Below are 24,311 nucleotides of genomic sequence, written 5' to 3' on the forward strand. Positions count from 1 at the left end.
AGATGCATGGCCCAGGCCGGCGTCTTGGTGCTTCATTTAGCCTGTCCTAACCCTTAACTCTGATTTCTGGGCTCTGACTAGTGCATTGGAGCTGTTCTGCCCGCCGAGGGGTTCCCAGACACAAAGGCCATAACTCAGATGTTCCGAGTTAGGAAAACAAAAGCGCTTTTAGGCCCAGAATGTGAATCCAGCACACTTAAACTCTCTCCTCTGGAGCTCGAAGAGAGGTTTAGAGGTGTGTCTGTCTCGGGGTGCTCGGGGGATTCTCAGCGGCTCTCCCACCAGCTCCTAACAGCAGGCTCCGCCCCCCTCTGCTCGCCCCTGCCCACCCACCTCGCTCAGGCCTCCCCGTCTCGCCTCCTGCTTGGATGGTTAACGATGTCGCCCTCACCCTTGCATGCCACCATGCAGCCCCCAGGCATTTTTGCTCTGTGGCTACGTTCCCCGCCCCCGCGAAGGCAGAGTTGAGCAATTGTGACAGAGACCGTGGGAGACCAATGGGCCGACCCTGCTCTAGAAGGGGCTTCCCAGCTGGCAGATCTGGAGACCCCTAGGTCTTCAAGCCAGGGCCTCTGCCCCACCACCTCCACCCCTTTCTCCTGGCACAGGGGAGGTCTCAGGGCCACCTACGGCTGTCTCACCCCTGCCTTTCCATTGCTCCCACTTCCCGCCCAGGCAGGAACCAGAAGGTGCAAAGAAATCACGACGGCTCCTTGCCAGGAGACCACCAGGGTCTCTGCTCAGGCCAAGGGTGGAAGGCTGGGTGAGAAGCCTCTCAAAGCACCCCAGGTTCATGTGCACAGCCTCCTGGGTCACCCCAGGGTCTGCCCTGACCATCTGCAGGGCCCAAAGGAAGCGGGGCCTGGCCGAGCTGGCCACACAGCCCCGGAGACTCACCGTCCAGCCACCACCGTCAGTGCGCATGTCACAGTAGACCTGGAAGCCAGCGGGGTCGTGTGTGGGGAAAACGGAGTAAACGCCGTCCTCCTGCTGTCCACTCAGGAGGACGTCCAGACAGTCGCGTGGCCGAGAGCCTGAGACAGGGAAGGCCGTCAGGGCACTGGGCCTGGCACCCGTGTCCCCTCACCACGGCCCCCCCGCCGTCCCCGGGTCTCTCTGACTTGTCTGTCCATCCAGCAATGTCAAGTGGGCTCTAGAGCACTGGGCTTGGGGTCAGACCGTGGTCCTGCCTCTCCCTGGGTGAATCTGGTGAGAGAGCACCCTCTCTGAGCCTCACTTTCCTCATCTGGAAAATGGGTACAATGAGCTCCGCCTCATCAGGCTGGGAGAGGGGTCAACAGGAGGGTGTAGGTAGGGCGCTCAGTGCTGCCCAGCGGCAGGAAGTCCTCAGCAAACAGCAGCAGTGTTTCCTTGTTAGTGGGGCAGGTGGGGACGAACCTGGGTACCCAGGTCACCCAAGGAAGGCAGCCCCACCCCACTCACCGTTGGCGCAGCCCCGGGGCCGCGATCCCCTGGCAGGCGCCCTCTGAAGGTCAGCCTTGACGTGGGTACGGCCCTGCCCTCGGTCCCTCTGCAAGGCGTCCAGGACGTCACTGACGGAGTTCACTAGGTGAGCCATGTGGCCTTGGCTCTCGGAGAGAAGCTGCGGAGCACAGGGGTGGGTGGAGCTCTGGGTGGGTGGAGCTCCGGGTGGGTGGGGCTCTGGGAGGGTGGAGCACCGGGGTGGGCGGAGTGCCAGGGTGGCAGGGGCTCTGGTGGGCACACAGCCGTCCCAAAGGTGGAGGTGGGCTCCTGGTGGGATGGCAGCCCCTGCCCTACTCTGGGCCCCATCCGAGGCTGTCTCAGCCCCACTGCCCAGAGGGCAGGGGCTCGGGTGGGAGGAGACAGAGTGGCTTCAGCAGACACCTGTGTCCCCGCTGCCCCCAGGCCCTGTGATTCATCCAGTTCAGTGCATTCAGCCCAAGTGAGCGGACTAAAGGGGGCCCTGCTGCTCAAAACACCAACTCGCCCACTGGCCAGTTACACGGCCGCGGGTGAGTGATTAACCAAGCCTCGAAACGGGGCTAACCTGGCCTCCCTGACCCTAGTGCTATGCGGACCGGTGACAACGTGGAGAGTACCTAGCACAGCGTGGGGCCCACAGCAGGCACTCAGTACTCAGTACCTGGGTGCCCACCTCACTGCAAGGCACCTTCCAGGTTACAAAACACCTTCACCCAACGTCTCTTCTGACCCCCAAGCGAGGCTGTGAAGTCAGGGGCGATGGGTCTGCACTGGACAGGTGGGGCCCTGGGGACTGCACTCCCACCCATGCCCTGTGGCTCTGACTTTCCAGGGCCCTCTGGTGTCCACCCCTTCACCTGCCCCCCACAGTGTTGCCAGGAGGGAGGGCTTGAGGCCTCATACGCTTGTTACAAATGGGGAAACTGAGGCCCAGAAGGAGCGGTCCCCCGGGCTGCCTGACGGGAAAGGAGAGCTATGCGACCCGGAGGAGGGGAGACAGGGTCACGGGCAGGCTGCAGCCAGCGAGCGTAGAAGCATGCTGGGTTTTACACACTGAATCCGTCACTTGTCAGATAATAATAGCTCGTTGGAAGAAGGAAAGCAGGAATTTACAGCACCGGCAGTTTACAAAATATGATTCTCGGCTCGTCTGGAAGCAGAGACCCTGCAAAGCTTTTAGTTGCCCTGTCAGTTTCTCCTCGACTGAGCAGATGGTTCAGTGGGGCTGAGGCCTTGGGGAGAGGCTCTGAGAGGGACGGTGGGAGCATCGGGGCAGGGTGGTGGGCTTCTCCCTGGGCTCTATTGCAGGGTCCAGTAGACAGGCCCTGTTGGGGGAGCCCTGAAGAGGGATGCAGGCCGCCCCAGGGAGCAGGGGGCAGGGGGCTACCCTGCAGGGTATGGGCAGCAAAGATCACCGGGCGCATTGGCTAGGTTGAATCAGTACTGCCCATCCTTCTGTGACGATGCAGACATGCTCGAGAAACTCAGGCACGGCTGGCTCTTGCTAACAGGCAAGGAAGACCTCAGTTTAAACCAGCAAATGATTAAAGTTGAAAATGTACATATAAACATGCCCGGAATTAATGGGGAAAGTCAGTCCCTGCTCGCTGAGCCACACAGATGCATTAAGAGGAATTGGCAGCTTTTAGAGGCAGTGAAATCGGAGTTGCTGCTTCCAGCACTTCTCAGTTGTTTGAGTTTAAACAAAGCACTTCGCCACGCCGAGCCTCAGTCTGTCACTCTGTAGAATGGGGTAATGATCCCCACCTCCTAGGGCTATTGTGCTGTACAGCGCTCATTAACACCCAGTGTGGACCCAAAAAAAGATTTTCAGTGGCGGTCCCCCATGGGCTGAAACTTCAGTTTACAAACAATTTCCACCATCATAATAAAAGAGCTGCTGATATGCAAACAGCCCCTCTCATGTGCCACACGCCAGCCGAGCCCTGTACAGCCACGAGCTCCCGCATCCTATCAGGTATGGACTGTGCTATCCCTGTGTTACAGGTGAGGAGGCCCAGCCCAGGGAGGGCACCTGACATGCCCAAGGTCCCACAGCTGGTACTTGGTAGAGCCTTCACTGTGCTGACTCCAATCGTGACGACAGAACTTCTCAGCTCTTCCGCTCCCGGGCCAGCGGGCCTCCGACATCCGTGCACATGTGTCACCCGGGTGGGTGCTTGTTGAACTGTTGGGACCCTGGAGGGGTTTGGGGGTGAGGTCTAGGGACGTATCTTTTAACAAGCAGCTCTGGAGACTCCGGGCATTGCTTTGAAAAACCTGGGTCTGGGCTGATCAGCTAAGGGTCTGGGCAGCTTGTAGAAGGGGAACTAGGAGCTATGGTGACCTAACTGTGCAAGACACATGGTCTCTGAAACCACCTGGAGTCTGTGGGAAATGAGTCAAATTAAACATTCTTGTGAGAAGTGAATATATCAGGTAAGCCAAGGCACTGCTGGGTCCCAGAACTGTTAGTCTCACAGGAACAGCTCTAGGCCTCCACATGGGTGGGCGGGTGGGAGACCCCGGGCCCCTCCCCCCAATCCTCCACTCCTGCCCTAAGGGTGAGCGTTTGCAGGCAGGTCTGGCTGACCAGGGGCTGAGCCATGTGGAGAGTGGGGTGGGGCACCCAGAGCCCCCCAAACGTCTGGAGGTCTCCCCGAGCCCTGCTGATGAGGGCGAGGGTGTTGCGGATGGAGGGGGGGTGGGCAGCAGGAGGGCAGCTGAATACCCCACCCAAGGATGGGGAAGCCGCCTTTCTCTCAGTCACCCAGACAGGATGAGGAAGACTGTAATTTCTCCAGCTGCAGCCTTCAGAGGGAGGGAGAAGGCCCACTGCTCTTGAGCTGTTGGGTGACCGAATGCCTGGTCACCTTGGGTGTCTGGAAGGGGCTGGGACCAATGGCAGTGGTGGGGCTCGCCTCCCAGTCCCGAAGGACCTAAGTCACGGGGGGCATGGGGTACAGGGCTGGAGGCTGGGCGGCGCTCCAGAGGCCAGATGCCGGGCCGGACTCTGGACAAATCACTGCCCCACTCTGGGCCTCAGTTTTCTCTTCTGGAAAATGGCAGAGGGCCAATGAGACGATCCTGTGAAGGGGGAAGTTCTTGCTGGTGCACAAGGCGTGGTCAGTGCTGGAAGCCCGTCACCCAGATCTACCTGGTGCTTGCTGGGACCTGGCTCGGCTCTGGGAGGGGGCGGGCGCGGGGGTGGGGTGGAGGTGGTGAGGACAGTCTGCGGGCCTGGTTGAGCTCCTCAACTGGTCCCTCCTTCCCTGGAAAGCTGTGGGCATCAAATGGCAGCGAACGGGGGGATCTGGGGAGGGGGTGCTGCTCTCTCTGGCCACGTGGCACAACTGGGGGGAGGGCTTGCCGCTGACGAGCCACATGACCTTGAACCTCCATTAGCCTGACGGAGGCCACGTCCTGCCTTGCCGGTGTCTCACCTGCTCTGGAGCGCCTGGGAAGCCCCTCCAGCCCTGGATTTGACTCGACTGTTGGACGCCATGGATGCTACACAAATACCCAGGTCACCAGGAAGGCGTTCGGGTAAAGGTTTGAATCCTGGCCGCACCAGCTGTGTGGCCTTGGATGACACTCTCACCTGCCTGAGCCTCATTTGCTAGTCCGTGGACGGGAATGGCCACAGCCCCTGGCCCCGGGGCACTTGGGGACTGAGTGATGCCGCGGGCCTCAGGCACCCAGCGGGGCCGGCGTGCCCCTGACTCCTGCCACCCCTGCCCAGACCCCGAGGCGCAGAGCCCACCCTTACCTGGATGAAGCGGCCCTGCTCGCTCTGCAGGGCGCTGAGCCCCTGGCCCAGCGTGCTGTGCCCCTTCCGCAGCCCCATGCACTCCGCCTGCAGCTCCGAGGCCCGGGCCAGCAGCCGGGGGAGCTGGTCAGCCAAGGTGTCCAGCAGTTCCCGCTCCTGTTGCCCCGCCAGCCACGGCTCAGGCTGGTGCTGGCTCAGTGCCCGCAGCACAGAGGCCTGGGCGCCCTCCAGGCGGGCGAAGCCGTCGGCGAGGTCGGGGCAGCGCGGGTCGATGAGGATGTTGAGGCGCGAGGCGTCGGCCCTGTCCACGGTGACCAGGGCGCTGTTGGCACCGCCTGGCCCGGTGCTGACGAGGGGCGGGGGCGCCGTGCCCGGCGCATGGGCGTGGTTCAGGAAGAGCACGGCGCCGGTGATGGCCACGGCCAGCAGCACGGCCAGGGATAGCAGCACGGTGCACAGCGCGTAAGTGCAGCTTGGCCGCTGTGGGCCAGCCCGAGGCACATGGACACAGAGACAGAGGGACAGACGGGAGAGAGAGGGGGCAGCATCAGGGGCAGACCGGGGCCTCCAGCTCTGCCCGGTGAGGAGGGCCCAGGCAGCCCTAGGATGGGGCCTCTGGCCTTTGTGAGGTCTGGACGAGGCTCAGAGGGTCCCCTTCTTGGGGACGGGGGAAGGGAGTCACACAGAGATGAGAAACAGAGTCCCAGAGGGGAGACAGAGACAGGAACACACCAAAGATAGCAAGATGGAGAGAGCGAAAGTTTGTAGGGAGACAAAGATGGAGAGGATGACAAGAGAAACAGAGGCAGAGCCGGGGAGACCAATGGAGAGAGAGGCACCCTTCCCTCGCTGCCCCTGTCCTGGCCCACGTGGCCTGCCTGGGGTAGGCACATCTCCCCACGTGGAGCCCTCCTGGGTCTGGTAAGGGCGGGAGGTGGAGACTCCCACTCTGCAGCCAGACGGGCTGGACTCAGGTCCCCAAGCTGTCATTTCCTGCGGGGTGACCTTGGGTGAGGGACTTCACCCCCCTGAGCCTTGTTGTCCTCATCTGTAAAATGGGGGCAATAATGACATGCCCACCCCATATGCAGGTACCTGCTGTGCAGACTCAGGAAGAGAGCTGTAACAGTGACAGCAGCGATGCTGCAAATCACTGCGCTGTCTCAGCGGAATGAGTGCCTTGGGGTCACGGGCGCCCGTCACTGAAGGTCCCTTTCAACCCAGAGCACCCACATCCCGAGTCCTGAGGCCGTTGCAGGCGCACAAGGCTGCCACGAGTCCCCAGGCAGAGGGTGGCCACCTGAGCATCTCCCCTCCCCCTTTCCTCTCCTTCCTCCTCCTCCCCCAACCTCTTCACAAAGCACCCCCTCCACCCCGCAGACCCAGTAGGGACTAAGTACAAAGGAAGCTGGAACCCAGTGCAGCTTGTAATTAAAGGAGGCACCATGATGTATAGCAAATCCAGACTCGCTGGACCGAATCACACATGGCCCAAAAGGAGCTTGCAAAGCGATCACTGAGCATTGGACACATGGGGAGACTGAGGCCCAGAGAGGGCCAGGGGCTTGCCCACAGTCACACAGCAGATTAGAAGCAGAGCTCAGACTGGACCCTCAGCCTCCTGCCTCCTCCCCAGGGCCAGGCATCTCCTACCACTGAATTTCCCCCACATTTTCAACTTTCTGAATCCAAGACACATCTTTAAACAGGTTAGTATATTAAAGCACTCGGAGCCGTGCCTGTCATGCTGTGTTTAGGCAATAACTATTAGCGGCTTTTATTATCTCATGATCAATGTGCACAGAGCCTCTGGAGGTGTTGGGTTTTTTATTTTCCACCCAAAGTGCTATTTCTGTGTCACTGATGCTAGGATGTACCTTCCCTGTTTTATTTTTTTTCCCTTCGCATTTTAACATCTCCGACGTTTGCGGCGAACCTTACAATTGTAATTGACAACTTTCCTTTCTTTCTTGGTGACATATAAAATAGCCTCTTACATCCCGCGTTTTACTATGAGAAAACATGGTAGAGCAAACAGCTTCTTTTCCATAAATTCAAAATTCTACAAGTAACTCCTGAATCTCCTACTTGGTACCAGACAAGGATGAAGGAGGGGGTCTGTGTTGTTGGCAACATGAGGGAGAGGATTCCTTAGCCTGTCGCCGCAGTGATGGGATTCAACACTCCACCCTTCCCCTCTCCATCCCTGCCCAGGCCCGGGGGGCACATCCATCCTGGGCTCCCCACACCTACGCGATTTACTCCAGCCAGACCCTAAGGTGTCGTCAGCTCTGCACAGGCTGCGCCCCCAGCCCGAGACATCCGCTTCCTCTGCTTCTCTTCCACTGGCCTAAACTTGATCTCTTCCTTCAGGGCTCCGCTGGATGTCACCTCTTCCAGGACTGTTTCCTCAGCCCTTCTCCCGGTATGGGTGGGGCTCTCCCTCGGTGTTCCCACAGCCCTCCCTCCCCCCACGGTGGCATTTACCAATACAGTCATCACCTTTGACTTCATTCATTCACTCAAACACCCGTTCAATATTCCTCGGGGTCCCCATGAGCCAGGCTCCAAGCCAGTCCCTGACTGGGGGACAATGAGGGAAAATCACCCCAGCCCTGCCCTGAGGGAACGCATGTCCCGTAGACTATGATTCTTACCCTCTTTGGGGGCACGGATTCCCTTGGGGACTTGGGGATTTGATGAAAGCTGTGGATACAAGGAAATCTGGGACTTGGGGACGCGCAATGCCCAGGTCCAGGAAACCTGCCCTAGACCATGAGCCCCTCCACCCCACAAAAGGCACAGAGCGGCTGGTTGTTGGACTGACGGAGGGACAGGCAGATGGACTAGGTCATTTCTCCGTGACCCTGCTGGCTTGGGGAGGAGGCAAAGGCCCTGGGACCTACGGTGCTTGGCAGGGCAGAGGCCATAGCCCCCACGCTGAACCCTGTGCCCACCTGGGATGGCGTGGCAGGGAATGAAGGCCACCTCCAGGCCGCCCCATCCCTGTCACTGCGGGTCAACACGTTCCACACGGACAGGCCCTGCCTTATCACCGCTAACCCTTGAGTGCGTACTGTGTTCCTGCCACTGAAACCTCCAACACCCCCCTGCTGTGGTTGGATTCATTTTGCAGATGGGAAAACTGAAGCTCAGAGAGAGAAGACCCTTGCCCAAGGTCACATGGGAGGCAAGCGGTACAGCCAGCATTTGAACCCAGGCCCGGGTGACTCTGGAATCGCCCATCTGGGCCGAGACTCTTTGCTGAGCCATCTGACCCCATTCCCGCCTCTGCCAGAAGTGTGACTGGGGTTTGAGAGACAAACCCTGTGTCAGCAAGTAAGTCCCTGTCAGGCCCCTCCCGGAGTCCGCTGGGAGACACCTTGCCCCGAGCTGCTCTGAGCGACGTCCTCCACTGAAGAGCATTAAGGTCCCCAGCTGGCGAGGCAGAGTGGCCGGCCTCGTCCTTCCTGTGTCCCAGGATCCCAGCCCTCTCGGCATCCACTTCCACCCAGGCCCTTGGTCCCTGGTGGGAAGACAGAGGGCACAAGGGAGGGGAGGGGCTGCAGAAGGCTACAAGGTGTCCCCTGAGGGGCAGGGGGACGATGAGCCTGGAGATGAAACAGACCACTCAGCAGAGGAGAATCAGTCTTCAGAGATCACCTTCAACATGAAGTGCTGTTCGCTTTTATAGGCTGCCGCTTACGTGCCTTGCAAAGAAATCTGCCCGAGATGATAAAGGGGGGCTTCAGGCGTGAGCAGCCCAGCGGAGCGTGCGGGGGTCTGGCGCTTACTCATCAGCCCTGGGCTGGGGAAGACTGGGTGCCCACACCCCTGGGATCTGCGGGAGGCGGGAGGATGCACACAGGGCCCCCGCCTCTCAGGGGCAAGGTGCCTGGAGATCGGGAAGGTATCCCAGGCGGTGAGCCTCAGAGGAACCAGGGTCTGAGCCCCACTGCTGGTACTAAACACCTGTGTGAGCTCCCGGCTGGAGAGATGTGGCTTCGTCCCCTGTGTGACCCCCAGTGCTGGCCCACGGTCCAAGGCTGCCCGCAAAGTCCCAGCCAAGGGGAGGACAAGATGGGCTCGTGCCAGGGGAGGTGGGGGGCAGGAAGCCCCAGAGCTGCCTCGGTTGAGGGGTGGCGTCCGTCCCAGCTGCCTCCTCTGAGTTCCCAGCCTCCATGGGTCTGGCGGAGGCCAGAAGAGCTCTGGAGGAAGAGGCTCACGGCCACTGTGCTCCGCCCAGCCTGCACCCCCTCTTCTTCTTTGTTTTTTAAGGAAGCTGGGTCGTGGTCCCCTGGGTAGGCTGAGACTACACTCCTTGTACCAAAGGGGGAAGAAGAAAGTCTCCCCCCTGGGGGAGGCCAGGCAAGGCTGCTCCCAGCCCCCCATCTCCTAGGCACACCCCAGCCACTGGCAGCATGGCTGTTCATCGTGGCAGAAACACACTGTGTGGCTTTGGATTGGGAAATCCAAGGGGGACGTGGTGCGTGCTCTGGGCCCAGCAGGGACTCAGAGCTGCACATGGGCTCATGGATCATGTAGGGGGCAGGCAGCCCAGCCCCTGCCCAGCCTAGAGCCCCTGGGGGAGTCTTCCTTGCCTCTCCCCAGGAGCCCACATCTGCTCCCACGGCCAGGCAAATGACTCCTGACCTGGGCTGGACTCTGATCCCCTGACCCTGGCAGAAGGGGGACCCCAGAGACCCCTTAAAATGAGGAGCTGGATGTTCTGCTCAAAACTCTGGGGTCCCAAAGACTTGCGAAGAGGGCTCGTTGGCTTGTTCTATGAGCCCTGAGGAAGAGTGCCCTGTCCTGCCTCTTTTTTTTTTTTTTTTAAATAAATTCATTTATTTTATTTATTTAATTTTGGCTGTCTCGGGTCTTCGTTGCGGTGCGCGGGCTTCTCATTGCGGTGGCTTCTCTTGCTGTGGATCACGGGCTCTAGGCACGTGGGCTCAGTAGTTGTGGCTCACAGGCTCTAGAGCACAGGCTCAGTAGTTGTGGCATACGGGCTTAGCTGCTCCGCGGCATGTGGGATCTTCCCGGACCAGGGCTCGAACCCGTGTCCCCTGCCTTGGCAGGCGGATTCCTAACCACTGCACCACCAGGGAAGCCCTGTCCTGCCTCTTAATGTGACCTATGCTGAGGGCCATCTGAAGCCTCAGGCCACCGGGAAGGCCCTGGGGGGAGTGGCCAGAGGTGTTCTAGGGGACAAAGAGAAGGGTCTGGGAGCTGCTCACATCTGCCCCCTCCCAGAGGCTCCAAGCCCCCCAAGCTCTGTCACTCCCCCGACGGCACTCAGCTCCGGGTCCGTTTCAGATGAGGGAGGGTCTCCAGGTGTTTCTTGTGAGGGTCTTGCTCATCCTCCCCACCCCCCACAGCTCCAGGCCTCCAGCCCATGGAGCCCCAAACCAGGCTCGCTCCACCCCAAACCTGAGCCCTCCTGCGATTCCCACCCAGGGATGGCACCAGCCTCACCAGCCGCCCCCTCCAAAACCTCCCTGTGCTCCCCTCCCTCACCCCGCGCGCTCAGCCAGCACCTGGCTCTGTCCACTCCACCTCCTCTAATCCCCTCCTCTAATTCCCCACGCCCCCAGCCCTGCCCTAGTCCAAGCCCCGTCATCTGCTTCTACATCACCACGACCATCTCCCCATTAGCGCCCCTGCCTCCTCCCGGCTCCGCCAACCAATTCCCCACCCAGCGGCCAGGGACGCTCCTGATAGCAAAGGGCCCAGGACACTCGTGCTCAGACCCCTTCAGGGCTGCGGAGGCCCAGGAACAGGTCCCACCCCGCCTCCCCCATACCAGCCTCAGCTATAGCTGCCCCCCTCCAGCCTCCTCCTGGTGCTTCTCTGCACCTGCCTGGCTTCTGTCATTTCCCCCAACACACCCTGGTGTCCCTGAAGCACAGATCTGGCAAACGCTGTTCAGCTTAAGCATCTCCTCCCCGGGGAAGTGGTCTCTGCACTCCCACCCCTGGCCTCCCCTGGCCTCCTGGCCTCCCCATCACAGCCACACCACTGGGCTAGCGGGTGAGCTCCGTGGGGCAGCCCGTGGCCAGAGGAGGGGCCCAGGAAATAGAAGGAGAAGGAAGGAGTCCTTGACTTGTAGCCCCTGTTCTTCACTTACTTCACCCTCCTTCTCTCTCAACCCAGGCACAGTGACCTCAACCCAAATCCCAAGCAACAAGACAACAGAGGCGTGTATTGTTTTCTTTATAGTGCCCATCGTGGTTTGTAATAATCCCACGATGTGAGTCTGTCCCTCCCATGAGACTCTAAGCTCCCGAGGCACAGGTTCACAGCTACGTCTCCTGGATGAGGTAGGGACTCTATAAATAGTCACTGAGTGAACTAAATGCAGCAGGGTTTAGGTTAGACATCAAGAAGAACTTCCCGATGAGAATTTTTTTTTCCTTTCTGGAATGTTTTTCAAAGTTTTGAAAATATTAGGAGACATGGCCTGGGATAGTTCAGAGGTCGACCTCCCTGTGGAGTGGCTTGACTCAGGGACTGCTCAGAAAAAAGCCCTCCCTTCCCCGCGACAGGGGAGAAGGTTACAGGGTGACTTCCTGCCCCACACTCCAAGACTAGGAGAATCATGTCTATTTCTAGATCCTTTTATCTGAGCAACTCCAAACTCCTGGCAAATATTCCACCGTAATCTCCTGCCCTAAGGCTGCGAGAGCCCCTTCGTTCTGCAAGGGCAGAAGGGACGTTCTAACGGAGCCGGCACCTTGTCCAACGTCACCCAGCAAATGAGGAGCTGAGGCCAGACAGGCCTGGGACAGAGCCGGCCTAAGGCTGTCCCTGAAACAGCAACACTCGGATGCAGGCCCTTCAATGGCAGTGGGTGCTGCGCATGCCCTGGGATCACACACTGGGCGCTGGAGCCCTCCCCTTGGGAATTCCATAATGTGCCTGAGTGGGCTGAGCCAAGGGCAGTCAGCGTCTCTCCCTGCATCTTCCCAATAAGGCTCATCGGCCACCCTGGAGGACCCAGGTTCAAGTCCTGGCTGCGGCTCTCTTAGCCTCAGTTTCCTCATCTGTCAAATGGGTTGATCGTTCCCGCCGCCAGCCTCCCAGGGTGGTTTGACTAAGAAAGGAGAGATCTGCAAATGAACCCAGCTGGCACTCAAGAGTGTGGCATTGGCATCTTTTCTGGAGGATAAAGAACCTCAGCCAGGCCCTTCTGGAGGGAACTGGGTGGTCAAGTTGCTTTCCCTGGTGGGCAAAGGGGAGATCGGGACACTGACAGCCTGTAAAAAGGGACAGGCTACTTTAAGAGCGACCCTCCTCAAGGGTGCACAGAGCTTTACAGTCTGCAAAGCACACCGGTATTTCACTCGGCCCTCGTTAACAGCCCTTGTGAAGTGAGGAGGAAGCAGGGATTGCTCTTCCCATTCTGCAGATGGTAAAGCCCAGACTCAGAGAGGGGGAGTAACTTACCCAGAGTCACACAGCATGTCAATAGTCAAGATGAAACTATTGGAGAAGCAAAGGAGGAGAGAAGGCCAGGCCCAAGGGAACCAGGGCAGGTGAGGTTCTCTCTTCCAACAGTGGGCACAGGAAAGGCCTTGTCTCGTATTTGAATCTTCAGGCAAGCCTGGAGCTGGCATAGGACAGCCTGTCTATATGCTGGATCACCAAAGGAGTGGAGTGGGGAAGTGGTGCTTGATATTGGCCCAGGCCTCTAGGACCACAAGCACTCAGCAGCCTCCAATGCCAAGGGACAGACAGCTGGGCTCTGGCCTGGTGTCAGCTGGAATATATTTTCCAGGAAGCAGCGGAGAGGCTGGGGCCTACCCAGGAGGCTTTAAAGCCACATTTCAAATAGATCCCCCAGAAGCCACCTCCCCTTGAGACACATCAGCACTTGCTGGCTCCTCTCCCACAGTTCCTCCTGGCAGGGCTTCATGCAGTTCAATTCAGCAAATATCCCTCAGCTCCCAACCTGAGCTGCATGGAAGGACAGGAGACTGGACTCAGGGGGAGACCCCAGGATGGGGGCCCAGAAGAAGTGCATGTCCACAGGGAGCTCCTGATGGAATAGGGACTCAAGGCTAGGGAACATGGCAGGGAGAGATAAAGGCAGCTGAGCAGCACAGGCTAAATGCTGCTGGGACTTCAAGGCAGAGCCACCAGGCATCAGGGAGGGCTTCCTGGAGGAGGTGGCATCTGAGTAGGTTTTGAAGTACATGTAGGGTTTTCCTGAGTGAAGTGTGTGTGTGTGTGTGTGAGTGTGTCTGGGGGAAGATGAGACAGCAAAGGTTTGGAAATGGGCAGTCTGGTGTGGGACCAGAGGCTGGCAAAGGACAAGATGACAAGCAGCCAGTACCTGTAAGGAAACTAACGGGAAGGGAGAGCGGGCCAGGCTGGAGATGGCTTGAACAAGTCGAGGAGGTAAGACTGCTCTTGCTAAGCTGGGAGAAAGTCAGATCCCAGCAGGAGAGGACTCTTTGTCTGGGGCTGGCTTGGGTGCACACCTGATTTAACAGAGGAATAGACCAGCCCGGGAAGGCATTGGGAGAGCCTTGGGGTCAGACCTGGCTTTGAATCTTTGCTCTCCTGCTAACATGCTGTGTGACTTGGGTGCGTGCCTCGACCTCTCTGAGCCACCATCCCCCTGTGACGTGGGCATGTGCATCCCTGCCTAGCCCCCAGGCTGCTGCAGAAAGTGAGACTGTGCAGACGGTCGGGAAAGGGCTTTGCAAAGTGTGGAGGCATGCCACGGCAGTGTCACTCCAGACAGAATGCGCAGGCTGCCGCTCCTGGGAGTGAGGGGCCGCCAAGGCCCGCCCCTGCCACCCCCTTCCTGCCACTGCAAACAAGAACTGTTCCTTCCCCAATGACATCTGTCTGGGAGAAATTTGAAATTTAAAACGGGCAGCTCCATTATTTCCTCTCCTTGCCGAGCGGACTCCTCATCTCGCCTGCCTGCCCCAGTCCCTTGGCAGCCCAGCCTGGGGCAGCCTCAGGGCTGCCCCTCCATTCAGCTTCCCATCTCCAGCCCCCTCTCTGGCCAGCCCTGGAGCTCTGTCCTCACCCTCTTCCAGGCCACAGCCCTGGGCACCCTCCACTGCCCCTGAAGAGGCAGCAGGAAGGGTGGAATGAACAGACCTGGAGCCCGAGGATCCAGGTTCAAATCCCAGCAGAGCTGCATAGCCTCGGGCAGAAGCAATCCTCGCTGAGTCTTACTTTCCTTGTCTTAAAGCTGGAGAATCACAATATCCAGGGTTCTCACATGAGGCAAATATTTATTGATTCTCTACTGTATGGGGTCGGGGGTAGGCTGGCTAAAGTGTGAGGATTCAGAGGAGATGGGGGTGATGGGGCGCATGCCAGCCGCCTAGCACAGGGGGTGCTCAGGGTGAATACTTAGTGGTCCAGATGCCCATTGTAGAGGTGAGGAAACGGAGACTCACACTTAAGGGCCGGTGACACTGTAAACTCCATAGGTCCCCCACTGCCTCTGCGCAGATGTGCACCCGAGTCCGTTGTGGAGCAAAGGGGCTTCTGCAGGGGTGCCGCCCCCATCCACAGCCCGAACCTCAAGTTCAAGCCTCCTATGGAGGAGGAGGAGAGGAGGGTGCCCGCCCCAACCCGGGCCTGTCGAGCCTCACGGGGGTACGCCCCAAACTCCAGCCCGGGTGCCCAGCCCGCAGGCCAGAGAGGCCACTGCCTCGCCCACCGCCCCATGTCCCCACGATCCGGGCCGCGCGTACCTGCGGCTTGTCGCGCGGCCGGTCCTCAAGTTGGGAAGCGCCGCCCACGGTCTTCCACCGGTCGTTGACCATCTTCCGGCAGGACTGGCGGGGACGCCGGGCGAGGCGCGCCGCTGCGGAGCGCAAAGGCGCCGACGTGGGCGCGGGCTCGGACGAGGGGCGCGTTCTGCTCGCCGGCTTCCCGCCTCGGTGCCCAGCGCCGGGGCGGCCCGGGCCAGCGGGCGTGCGTGTGCGGGTGTGCGTGTGTGTGTGCCTGCCGGCGTATGCGCGGGTGTGTGCGGGCGACAGCGGGAGCGGAAGCGCGAGAGCCGCCGGCCGCCAGCCGCCTGCCCGCCGCTCGCGCTGCGCGCCGTCCCCGCTCCCGCCTCCCGCGCCTCCCCCTGCGCGCTCCTCTCCCTCTTCCCTCTTCCCGCCTCCCTCCTCCCGCCTCCCTCCTCCCTCCTCCCTCCTCCCTCCTCCCTTCCTCCTTCTCAATCTCCGTGTCTTTTTTGTCTCGTACTCTCTTTGCCTTTTATTGCTCCCCCGGTCTCCCTCTGACACACACGCACACACTGCGGACGGCGATAAACTCCACCTCCCCAAAGCCTAATAAAGAGGAGGCAGACCGGCCCAGACCCCCGGGCCCAGCCCGGAGGGCAGTAAACAGCCGCGGGCAACCAGGCCCTCGCCGGCTCCGGAGGGGCCCGAGAGCCCCTGGGGCCGCCTCCTCGCAAACTTCCTCCCGGGCCGGACCCTCGCCAACTCACCGTGCGCGGGGGGCGCGGCGCCGGGCGGGCCCCGTGGACGCCCGGGATGGGCCGTCGGGCGTGTCTGAGGAGCGGCGCCGCGCTCCTCCTGGCCCCCTCAGGGCGCTGGGCTCACCCCGAGACCCGGGCTGGGCCTGGGGTGTGGGCCGGCCGGCGTGCGCCCCCTGCCGGTCTCCGAGGTCTGAGTCCGGACCCCGGGGCCAGTGCGCCCAGTCCCGGAGTCTCCAGCCACCAGGGACCGCCCCCTCCGGACCCCGACCCGCGAGCCGGCTCTGGGGGCGCTTCGGCCACAGTCGGTAGACCTGTGTCCCGGCGCTCGCGGACGGTGAGCCGGCCCGACGCCTCCCAGCCCAGGCGGCCCGCGGGCTGAATGGGGGTCTCCGCCGCCGCGGCAGCCGCCGGCGCCGCGGTCTCGAGTACCAGCGGCTCCGCGCTCTGCCGCGCTCCCGGCCGATCGCCCGCGTTTGCCGGGCGCGCCCCGTGCTGCCTCAGCCCCCGCCTCCTCCTCTGCCCGGGAGAGGAGGGATTTGTGCCGGGAGAGGTTTCTTAGTCGCCCCTTTCCATCGGCAGCACTTTTAAAAGCATTTAATCCGCCCGGTGCAGCCTTCAGAGGTAATTGACAAAGTCCTTAATCTGCGCTGTTAACGGTCTGCCATTGTGGCTTTTGACCGGGAGGCGCCCACACGACCCGACGCCGCGTTCCTGACGGGCCGCCCCCTCCCCGGGCCGCCTCGGGCGCCTGACCGACTGCCACCCCCGTCCCTCTGTGCGGCCCCTTATCTTCTGCTCCCCCAGCTTCAGAATAGACCCCCCTATTCCCTGCCCCCCGCTTCTCCCCAAAGCTGTTTCCCGGCTCCCAGGGCGCCTTGGCCCGCCACGCTGTTCCCTGGCACCATCTTCGTCTCTCTCCTGCCGGCTGCCAGTCTGTCGCCCCATCTCCTTCCCTCTCCCGGCCCCTCACGGATGCAGCAGACTACCTGGGGGTGGGGGTCCGGGGCACTCCCTGCCCCTTGCCACCTAAGCAGACTGTCACTCACCCAGAGAAGCTGGGTTCACAAACTGCCAGCTGTTTGTCCCCAGCCTCCTCTTCCTTCCAGGGCTGCCTGCCGGCCTCACCTGCTGCCCCACCCCCTCTGCCCCAAGGGAGGCAGCCCAGCGACCCGGAGTGGGTCCCACGGCACTAGCTGGGAGTCAGGGGACCCGGGTTGGAGTCCTGGCCCCGTGGCTCTTTCTGGATGGCATCTCTCCCCGGAGGCCTTTCCTGTGGATTGGCAGGTGATGGCTTGGGCCATCAGGCTTGGGCAGAGGGGTGTAGTGGAAAGCACAGGGCCCTGGCCAGATGGCCTGGGGCAAGCAGCTGTGCCTCTGAGCCTCAGTTTCCCCATGGATGCTAAAAGGTTAACAGCACGTTCTTCAGAAGGGCTCTTGTGAAGTTCTGAGAGATAGTGGATTGAAACACCTCAGCAACTTTCCCACTATGACTTGGGCAGATTTCCTGTCTTCTCCAAGCCTCAATTTTCTCATTGAATAAGAAATCACAATCTCCCCCTTCTAAATGGGGGAACTGTGAGGTTTGTAGGCATGAGGATGAGACGGCAAATCGATTCCAGTTTGGGGAGAGGACGTAAACTCCAGACGTGTCTATGCACAGACAGAAGACCACGCTGGGGGGACCCTGAACTGAGATTCTAAGTGTTGGGAGGGATACAAAGGACCAAAAGAGTTTCAGGGTATCTGCTCTGGGTGGGCGGGGAAGGCGTCCTGGAGAAGGAGGGGTGTGAGCCAGGCTGTGAAGGTGGGGACAACTGGATGTTGGGGGGAAGGCATTTTGTGAAGCCAAAAAGCAAAGGCGGAGGATGGAGAGCGACAGTAGCCTGCGCGGGCAGGTACCAACCGGAGGCCGCTGGCTGGAGCATCGCCTCCCAGGCCTGCAGAAGGGCGGTAGGACAGCTAAGCGGGGGCCACCTAGCGGCTCCTCCTGGCACTGTTTGCTGTCAGGCTGTCTCACATGCTCGGCCATAGACTCCTCACTTTCCTGCCCGCGGGGCTGTGGTGAGTGCATGTGTCGGCGTGGTCTTCACCCATCACCCCCTCTGTGATGAGGCCCCTGCTCAGCCCCCCAGAAGAACAGTCAGCCCTGGCGCAGCTCTGCCAGGAGCCTGCAGGCGTTTGCTCAGCGCCTTACACACTGCCCTCACCTGACACGCTTGGGGTGGTGTCTTGGGGAGGGGAGGGGACCCCCTGTTCAGCGGCCCAAGGAGACCTCAGTGAGCAAAAGTCCCGCAGAGGGGACAGTGCCCCGCCCTCTGATTTCCTTTGGACAAAGTTGGTGTCCACAGAGCCCCAGGGATCAGCCCACGTGTGCTCAGCGGGATAGAGTGGGATCAGGGCTTTCCAGCCAGCCCAAGATAGGGCATTCCAGGAACCAGCCAGGACCTCAGGGGAGCCGGAACCCAGGACCCCCCAGGCTGCTCTGGCACCCCAACTGCCCACTCCCTGCGCGTCCACTCACCCTTCTCCCTCTGGCTCACCGATTCCCCGTGTTCTTGTCTTTCCCGCCCGTGGCCACCTAGGTGTGATGGCCCCACCAACAGAAAGCTCTCATCTGGGATTTTTAGTTTAAATTCCAGAGAGACGGGCTGTGTTTCGACCTGCTCATCCTTTGGAGCCGGGACACGTCAATCATAGGTCATTAGCCGGCCGAAGACAGCTGTCCTTGGTCAGGTGCCCACCATAGTCCAAAGGAGGGCATGGCTGTGGGATCCTGACGCAGGGCACCCCCCTTAGCAGGCAGTGGGTACAGGGCAGGCAGTGAGACATGCCAACATGAGGAAGGTGGAAAGGAAGAGAGCCTTCTCATCAAGGAGATGAGAGAGTGTCCAGAGACGCTGGGTGACAGCATCCAGGTTACTTCTGTTTGACCGACTGTGATCCGTTGCCCATCTTCCCTACACTCAGCCCTGTGCCAGGCACGCTGTATCCTCCCAGCCACCCTCATAAACGAGAGCTATTGGTATCCTCATTTTATGGATGACAAAACTGACTCCAAATGGTAAGTTACATAACTTGGGTAAGAGTGCTCTTGGTAAAATGATGTAAATAATAGCTACTTTTCAGGAAGCATTTTTCATGTTCTGTGTACCATTCATTAGCAATGTATCTCTTTTTTTGTTTTGTTTTTTTTCTGTGGTACGCGGGCCTCTCACTGTTGTGGCCTTTCCCGTTGCGGAGCACAGGCTCCGGACGCGCAGGCTCAGAGGACATGGCTCACGGGCCCAGCCGCTCCACGGCATGTGGGATCCTCCCGGTCCGGGGCACGAACCCGTGTCCCCTGCATCGGCAGGCGGACTCTCAACCACTGTGCCACCAGGGAAGCCCCAGCAATATATCTTATTTCATGTAATCCTCACCAAACGCCTATGGGTGTCATTAATATTCCCATTTTATAGATGAGGCAACTGAAGCTCAGAGAGGTTAAGTAACTCGGCCAAGATCACACAGCAACTGATGGGACCAGAATCTGAACCCAGGGCTCTGCACTGCTGGAGTGTATCTCCCTTTCTCCCCTGCCTCCATCCTTTTGGTTGGCTAGAGCTGGGCCTGAGACCAGTGAACGTGGAGCTCAGTGAAAGTGGGCTGAATGTTGAATACTTTTGTCTCATGGGGCCCCAGGGACCGGCTGGCAGGGTTGTTGGGACCTCTGGCCTTCGTCCACCCAGCCTCTGCCCCACGCTGCCGAGGGCACTCAACTCTCACTGAAAAGCTGTCTCAACTTAACTCTGACAGTCACATTTATCATTAAAAATAAATTTATCTTGGCTTCCCGTGGCATGGAAAGCTACTGAGCAGTGATTCAATGGGCTTGTCACCCCTCACGGTTAGGCACGGGGAGAGGAGCAACTGGATGGTCTCCAAGGCCAGCTCCTCATTTTCTGCGGCTGGAGCCAGAAACGTACAGTGAGCTGACATTTAATTTAGCATCCAACATACCTTGACATAAACCCATAATACAAAGGCGGGGGCGGGAGTGGGGACTGCCAAGCCCGGTGGGTGTAGGGACATTCCAAGTGACAGGGCGGGTTTCTTTCTTTCTATTTTGTATTTTGCTTTGTCAACACTGAGTGGCGGATGACAGACTAGAGGCCGCGATCAAAGGCGAGAGTGAGTATGGAGAGAACGTGCGTGTGTGAGTGTGTGAGGTCTTGGCGTTGATGAGCCGTGCACGGGCCGGTGGGTCTGCACCCCGAGTCCACTGGGATTCTGTGTGTGGCATCTCTGCGGCGTGCCCTTCGGAGGGAACCAGAGAAACCCGTGCCAAGGCTGGGCCCTCAAGGCTGCGTCTGGAACCCGGGAGAGGGATAACTCAGGCAGAATGGGCGAGATGGGACCTCCCCATGGGTCTCCGAGACATAATCAGTGCCCTGGAAATATGGAGCAGGACAGGAACACCGTTATTTTAAAAGCTGGAGGCACAGTTCCGGCTTTTTATTCAGCAGAACATCCTGATGGAATATTTGGGTGTGAAAAGCTGAGGCTCAGGCTTGGCCAGGGAGGGGAGGGCAGGACCCAGGAGGGAGGCTAGAAACCCAGGGAGAAATGTGGTTTTGGCAGAAGCAGCTGGAAGGGGAGGGGCCGTGAGGGAGGGAGAAGGGAGGCAGAAGGAACAAGAGAGGGAGAGGTTGAAGCCCACCCGGCCCGGATGGGGGCCTCGCAGGAGATCCCATCTGTCACCACGCCCGCCCCCCCCCCGCCCCCCCCCCCTCGGTCTTTGGTAAGAGTCTGCTCTGCACGACAGCCTGTGTTCGCAAGGCTTTGGGGGAAATGGAGGGAGTGGGCCCCGCCCCCGCCAAGGTCAGCGCAAGGCGAGGTGAAAGAAAGGTCCAAAGGTCCGGCTATGGGAGGGCAGGGGAGGGATGCTACAGAGGTCCAGAATTCGGGCCAAGCAGGAAATCCGACCAGCAGGTGACCTGACCTGGAGCCGTTTCCGTTTTCATTTTAGAGGAATCAGGATAGGTGCCGTTTTATTGCATGCCCACTGTGCCAAGCACCATGCAGGTGACTTGGATTTTCTCACTGAAACCCTCACAAGAACCCAAGAGGCAGATGCTCTTAGTTCTTCCGCCATCTCACAGATAAAGGAACAACTAAAGTACGTGAAGGCCAAGTACCTTGCTCAAGGTTACGCATCTGATAAACATCACAGCTTGAATTTGAGCTCTGCAATTTGGCCCCAGAGCCCACTTCTCCAGAACCCACAGCTGCCGAATTCCCTATGCAGCGAAAGCTTGGGTTACCAATGCTTGTTGTTGAATGAAAGGAACTGGGCGTGGAAAACAAAAATCTTGCAGCCAACAAAAATCAACCAACCAAACAAAACTCCTAACTTACAAGCGGCCAGACTTTCCAAAATGGCATGACTTGTTTTCTGCTGCTTTCTGTGTGCTGTAAGATACTGGATCCACCATCTCGAGTTCCCGCAGTGCTAATCCTGTCGGTCACTATGTCTGCCAACTCTCACTCATGGTGATTGTTTCCCCGTGTGTTTTGTAATTTTGGATTGTGTGTTCCTTCTTTGTTAGAGCTTTATTTTTGGGAATCCAGTGTGTTCTGGGATGAGAATTTGTCCTTCCCTAGAAGAATGGCTTTTGTTTCCACTGGGCACCTGAGGACGCTCTGAACTCAGGGCTACTTTAAGTTCTCACCCTGCATATAGAATGAATTCAAACCCCAAATCTTCATGAGAACAGACCTGTAGTTTTTAGTCTAAAGTGGAAACTTTAAAAAAAAATTATTTATTTTTGGCTGTATTGGGTCTTTGTTGCTGCGCAGGCTTTCTCTAGTTGCGGCGAGCGGGGGTACTCTTCCTCGTGGAGCACAGGCTCCTCATTGTGGTGGCTTCTCTTGCGGAGCACGGGCTCTAGGCACGCGGGCTCACTAGTTGTGGCTCCCAGGCTCTAGAGCACAGGCTCAGTAATTGTGGTGCACGGGTTTCGTTGCTCCGTGGCATGCGGGATCTTCCCGGACCAGGGCTCGAACCTGTGTCCCCCACACTGACAGACGGATTCTTAACCACTGCACCACCAGGGAAGTCCCTAAAGTGGAAGCTTTTACACACATTGTAAAGCAACTATACTCCAATTAAAAAAAAAAAAAAAAAAAGTGGAAACTTTTTCCTTGTTCTCTTCCCTTCCCCCAAAGCTGGAATTTTTCCTACTTTCTGCCCATCTCCCTGCAGGTTCCCTGCCACCTTTTGGTTTCTAGCCACTGTTGATCGCCTTTTTTTTTTTCAGTTTAGCTACACATTTAAAAGAATATTTGTGATATCATATCCAACTTTTGTAGGCTCTTTTGTTGTAGGCATCTAGTCTACCATATTATTGAAAAGTCCCTTCTTCTCTCATGCCTATTTACCTTTTTTAACTTAAAAGAATAAAGTCTAATTTATATATGATGAAATGCACAGATCTCAAGGGTAGAGTCTGGTGAATTTCGGCCACCACACCTGTCATCTCCATCAGCCTAGAAAGTTCCCTCACGGCCCTCCCCCGACGCACTGCCCACCCGCCGTGGCCCGAGGTAACCAGCGCTCTGATTTCTGTCGCCATCGCTTCGTTCTGCCTTTTCTTACATTCCGTGTAATGGAAGCACATGGCGTGTTGCTCTTTTGGATCTGACGTCCCTCGCTCAGCGTTAGGCTGATGAGATTCATCCACGTTGTGTATTTCAGTAGTTTGTTCCTTTTTATTGCAATAGTATTTTATTTATGGTCCTGCATAATTGGCTTAACCGCTTTCCTGGTGATGGACATTTGGGACGTTTCCATTTGGGGCTGTCAAGCCCAGTGTGGCTGTGAACATTTGTACGCCCATGCTGGTACACATGTGTACACATTCCTTGGAATTGCTGGGTGATGGGATGGGAGTAAGTTTAACTGTTTATGAAACAGCCAGATTGCTTTCCAATGTGGCCATACCGTCTGACACCCCACTAGCGGTATCTGGGCTGCAGGCGCCCTGTATCTCACACCTGGTTTTCTCCCGGTGTACCTGTGGGTACCGCGTGGGTAATGGTGGCTCTGGTGTGTCTGCTGGAAGCCCCCTTGCTCACTCACTCAGTCATTCCACAGATATCTCCTGAGCACCTGTCCCGCAGGCCTACCCCCACCTGCCTTGCCCCATTCATCTGGGCCTCAGGGTGGCCGGGCAGCCCTCCCCCATGTGCCGCTCTGCTCGTGTGGGTGGTGTCCTTTCCTATCATGCCTGCCAGAGGGTCTGTGTTGCAGCCGTGGCCGGGAGGGCAGCTCAGCTGTCATCTGTGCTCCAGAGTTGGCATCCTGGTCAAACCTCAGAAATGTGTCAGCGTGGGGAGGGGCCTGTCGATCATCGTTCTATTTCCCATTCCACCACTCCCCCACTTTCCAGGTACACCGCCCGGCACCCACCAGCATCAGAGGCCGAGGGCCGTGCCCTCATGAAACAATGGCCAAATGGCTTCCCAGCGTGCTTGTAGCACTTGCTGTTCTCATTAGCACCATGAGGGGTAGAATAAATTCAAAGCCTCAGTCTCCATGAGAGCAAGCCTGTGGCCACACATTTGCGGGAGACACTTTTTCCTTGTTATTCTCCTGGCCCCTTTACCTGCAGGTGGATTTGTTCTCAGTCTGCCTGTTCACTGAGGGTGTGGCCCTGGCTTTCTGCTGGGTTCTGACTCCCTGCCTTCCTGGAGCCTAAGGCCTTGGAGTGGGAGGGTCCAGGTGCTCCCCATCTCATGCTCCAGGTCTCACCCGGAGTGCCAGGTGAGGCCAGATAGACAGAGCCCAGAAGGTAGACCGGCCCCTGAGAGCTCCTGCGGGTGAGAATGTCCCAAGCCTCAGCAGGGATTGGGTCACCCTCTGGCGGGGCCCAGGGCTCAAGAGCCGTTGTTCCCATGCGATCCATGCCCCCTTCTGGAGACCCATCTGAAAGCCCCCCACACACCCCCAGCACCCTGCACCAGACCAGCTGAGTTCCAGGGAGAGTGCTTGCTCTCTCCCCTCTTCCCTCACTTCCCATGTCCAACCCATCAAAGAGTTCTTTCAACAAATATTTATTGAGCACCTACTATGTGGAGCTTAATTCTAATGAACAAATAAGATACTTTCAAATGGTGATACATGCTCTAGGAAAATAAAACAGGGTGCTGTCATACAGGGTGGTTGGGGAGGAGGTGGTGCTTGAAGGACAAGAAGGAGCCATGGGAGGCTCTGAGAGAGGGCTCTCCAGGCAGACATGCCAGCAGGTGCAAAGGCCCTGAGGTAGGATCGAGATCTGCATATGTTAAGACCTGACAAAGGCCTTGTGGTTGGAGCACAGTGGACAAGGGGGCAGAGGTGAGGTTGGAGAGGGAAGGAGGGATGGATGATGGCAGGGCAGGGAATGAGTTTGGATTTTACACTGGTTGCATTGAGAAACCATCAGAAGATTGTAACAGGGACATGGTGTGAGCTGATGGATGTTTTTGCGAGTTCATTTTGGCTGCCCTGTTGAAGCTGGGCTTCAGGAGGCTCTGGGTGGGAGGGCAGGGACCATGGAGGTTGTTTGCAGCCCTCTTAGTAAGAGATGGAGGCAG

At 58.5% G+C, this 24,311-nt stretch overlaps 1 protein-coding gene across 1 annotated transcript in view; it reads right to left on the reverse strand.

The window, feature by feature from the left end:
• FIBCD1 (fibrinogen C domain containing 1) overlaps positions 1-15,030 on the reverse strand; it is a 30,055-nt gene extending 15,025 nt beyond the window's left edge. The window contains exons 1-4 of the mRNA XM_065879295.1: positions 14,959-15,030; positions 5,234-5,713; positions 1,444-1,603; positions 898-1,034 (exon numbers count right to left, since the gene is read on the reverse strand). Coding sequence (XP_065735367.1) covers positions 898-1,034; positions 1,444-1,603; positions 5,234-5,713; positions 14,959-15,030 — 849 coding nt within the window. The remainder of the gene's footprint in view (positions 1-897; positions 1,035-1,443; positions 1,604-5,233; positions 5,714-14,958) is intronic.
• Positions 15,031-24,311: the final 9,281 nt, after the last annotated feature.

Source organism: Phocoena phocoena, chromosome 6 (genome assembly GCF_963924675.1).
Source record: "Phocoena phocoena chromosome 6, mPhoPho1.1, whole genome shotgun sequence".
NCBI lineage: Eukaryota > Metazoa > Chordata > Mammalia > Artiodactyla > Phocoenidae > Phocoena > Phocoena phocoena.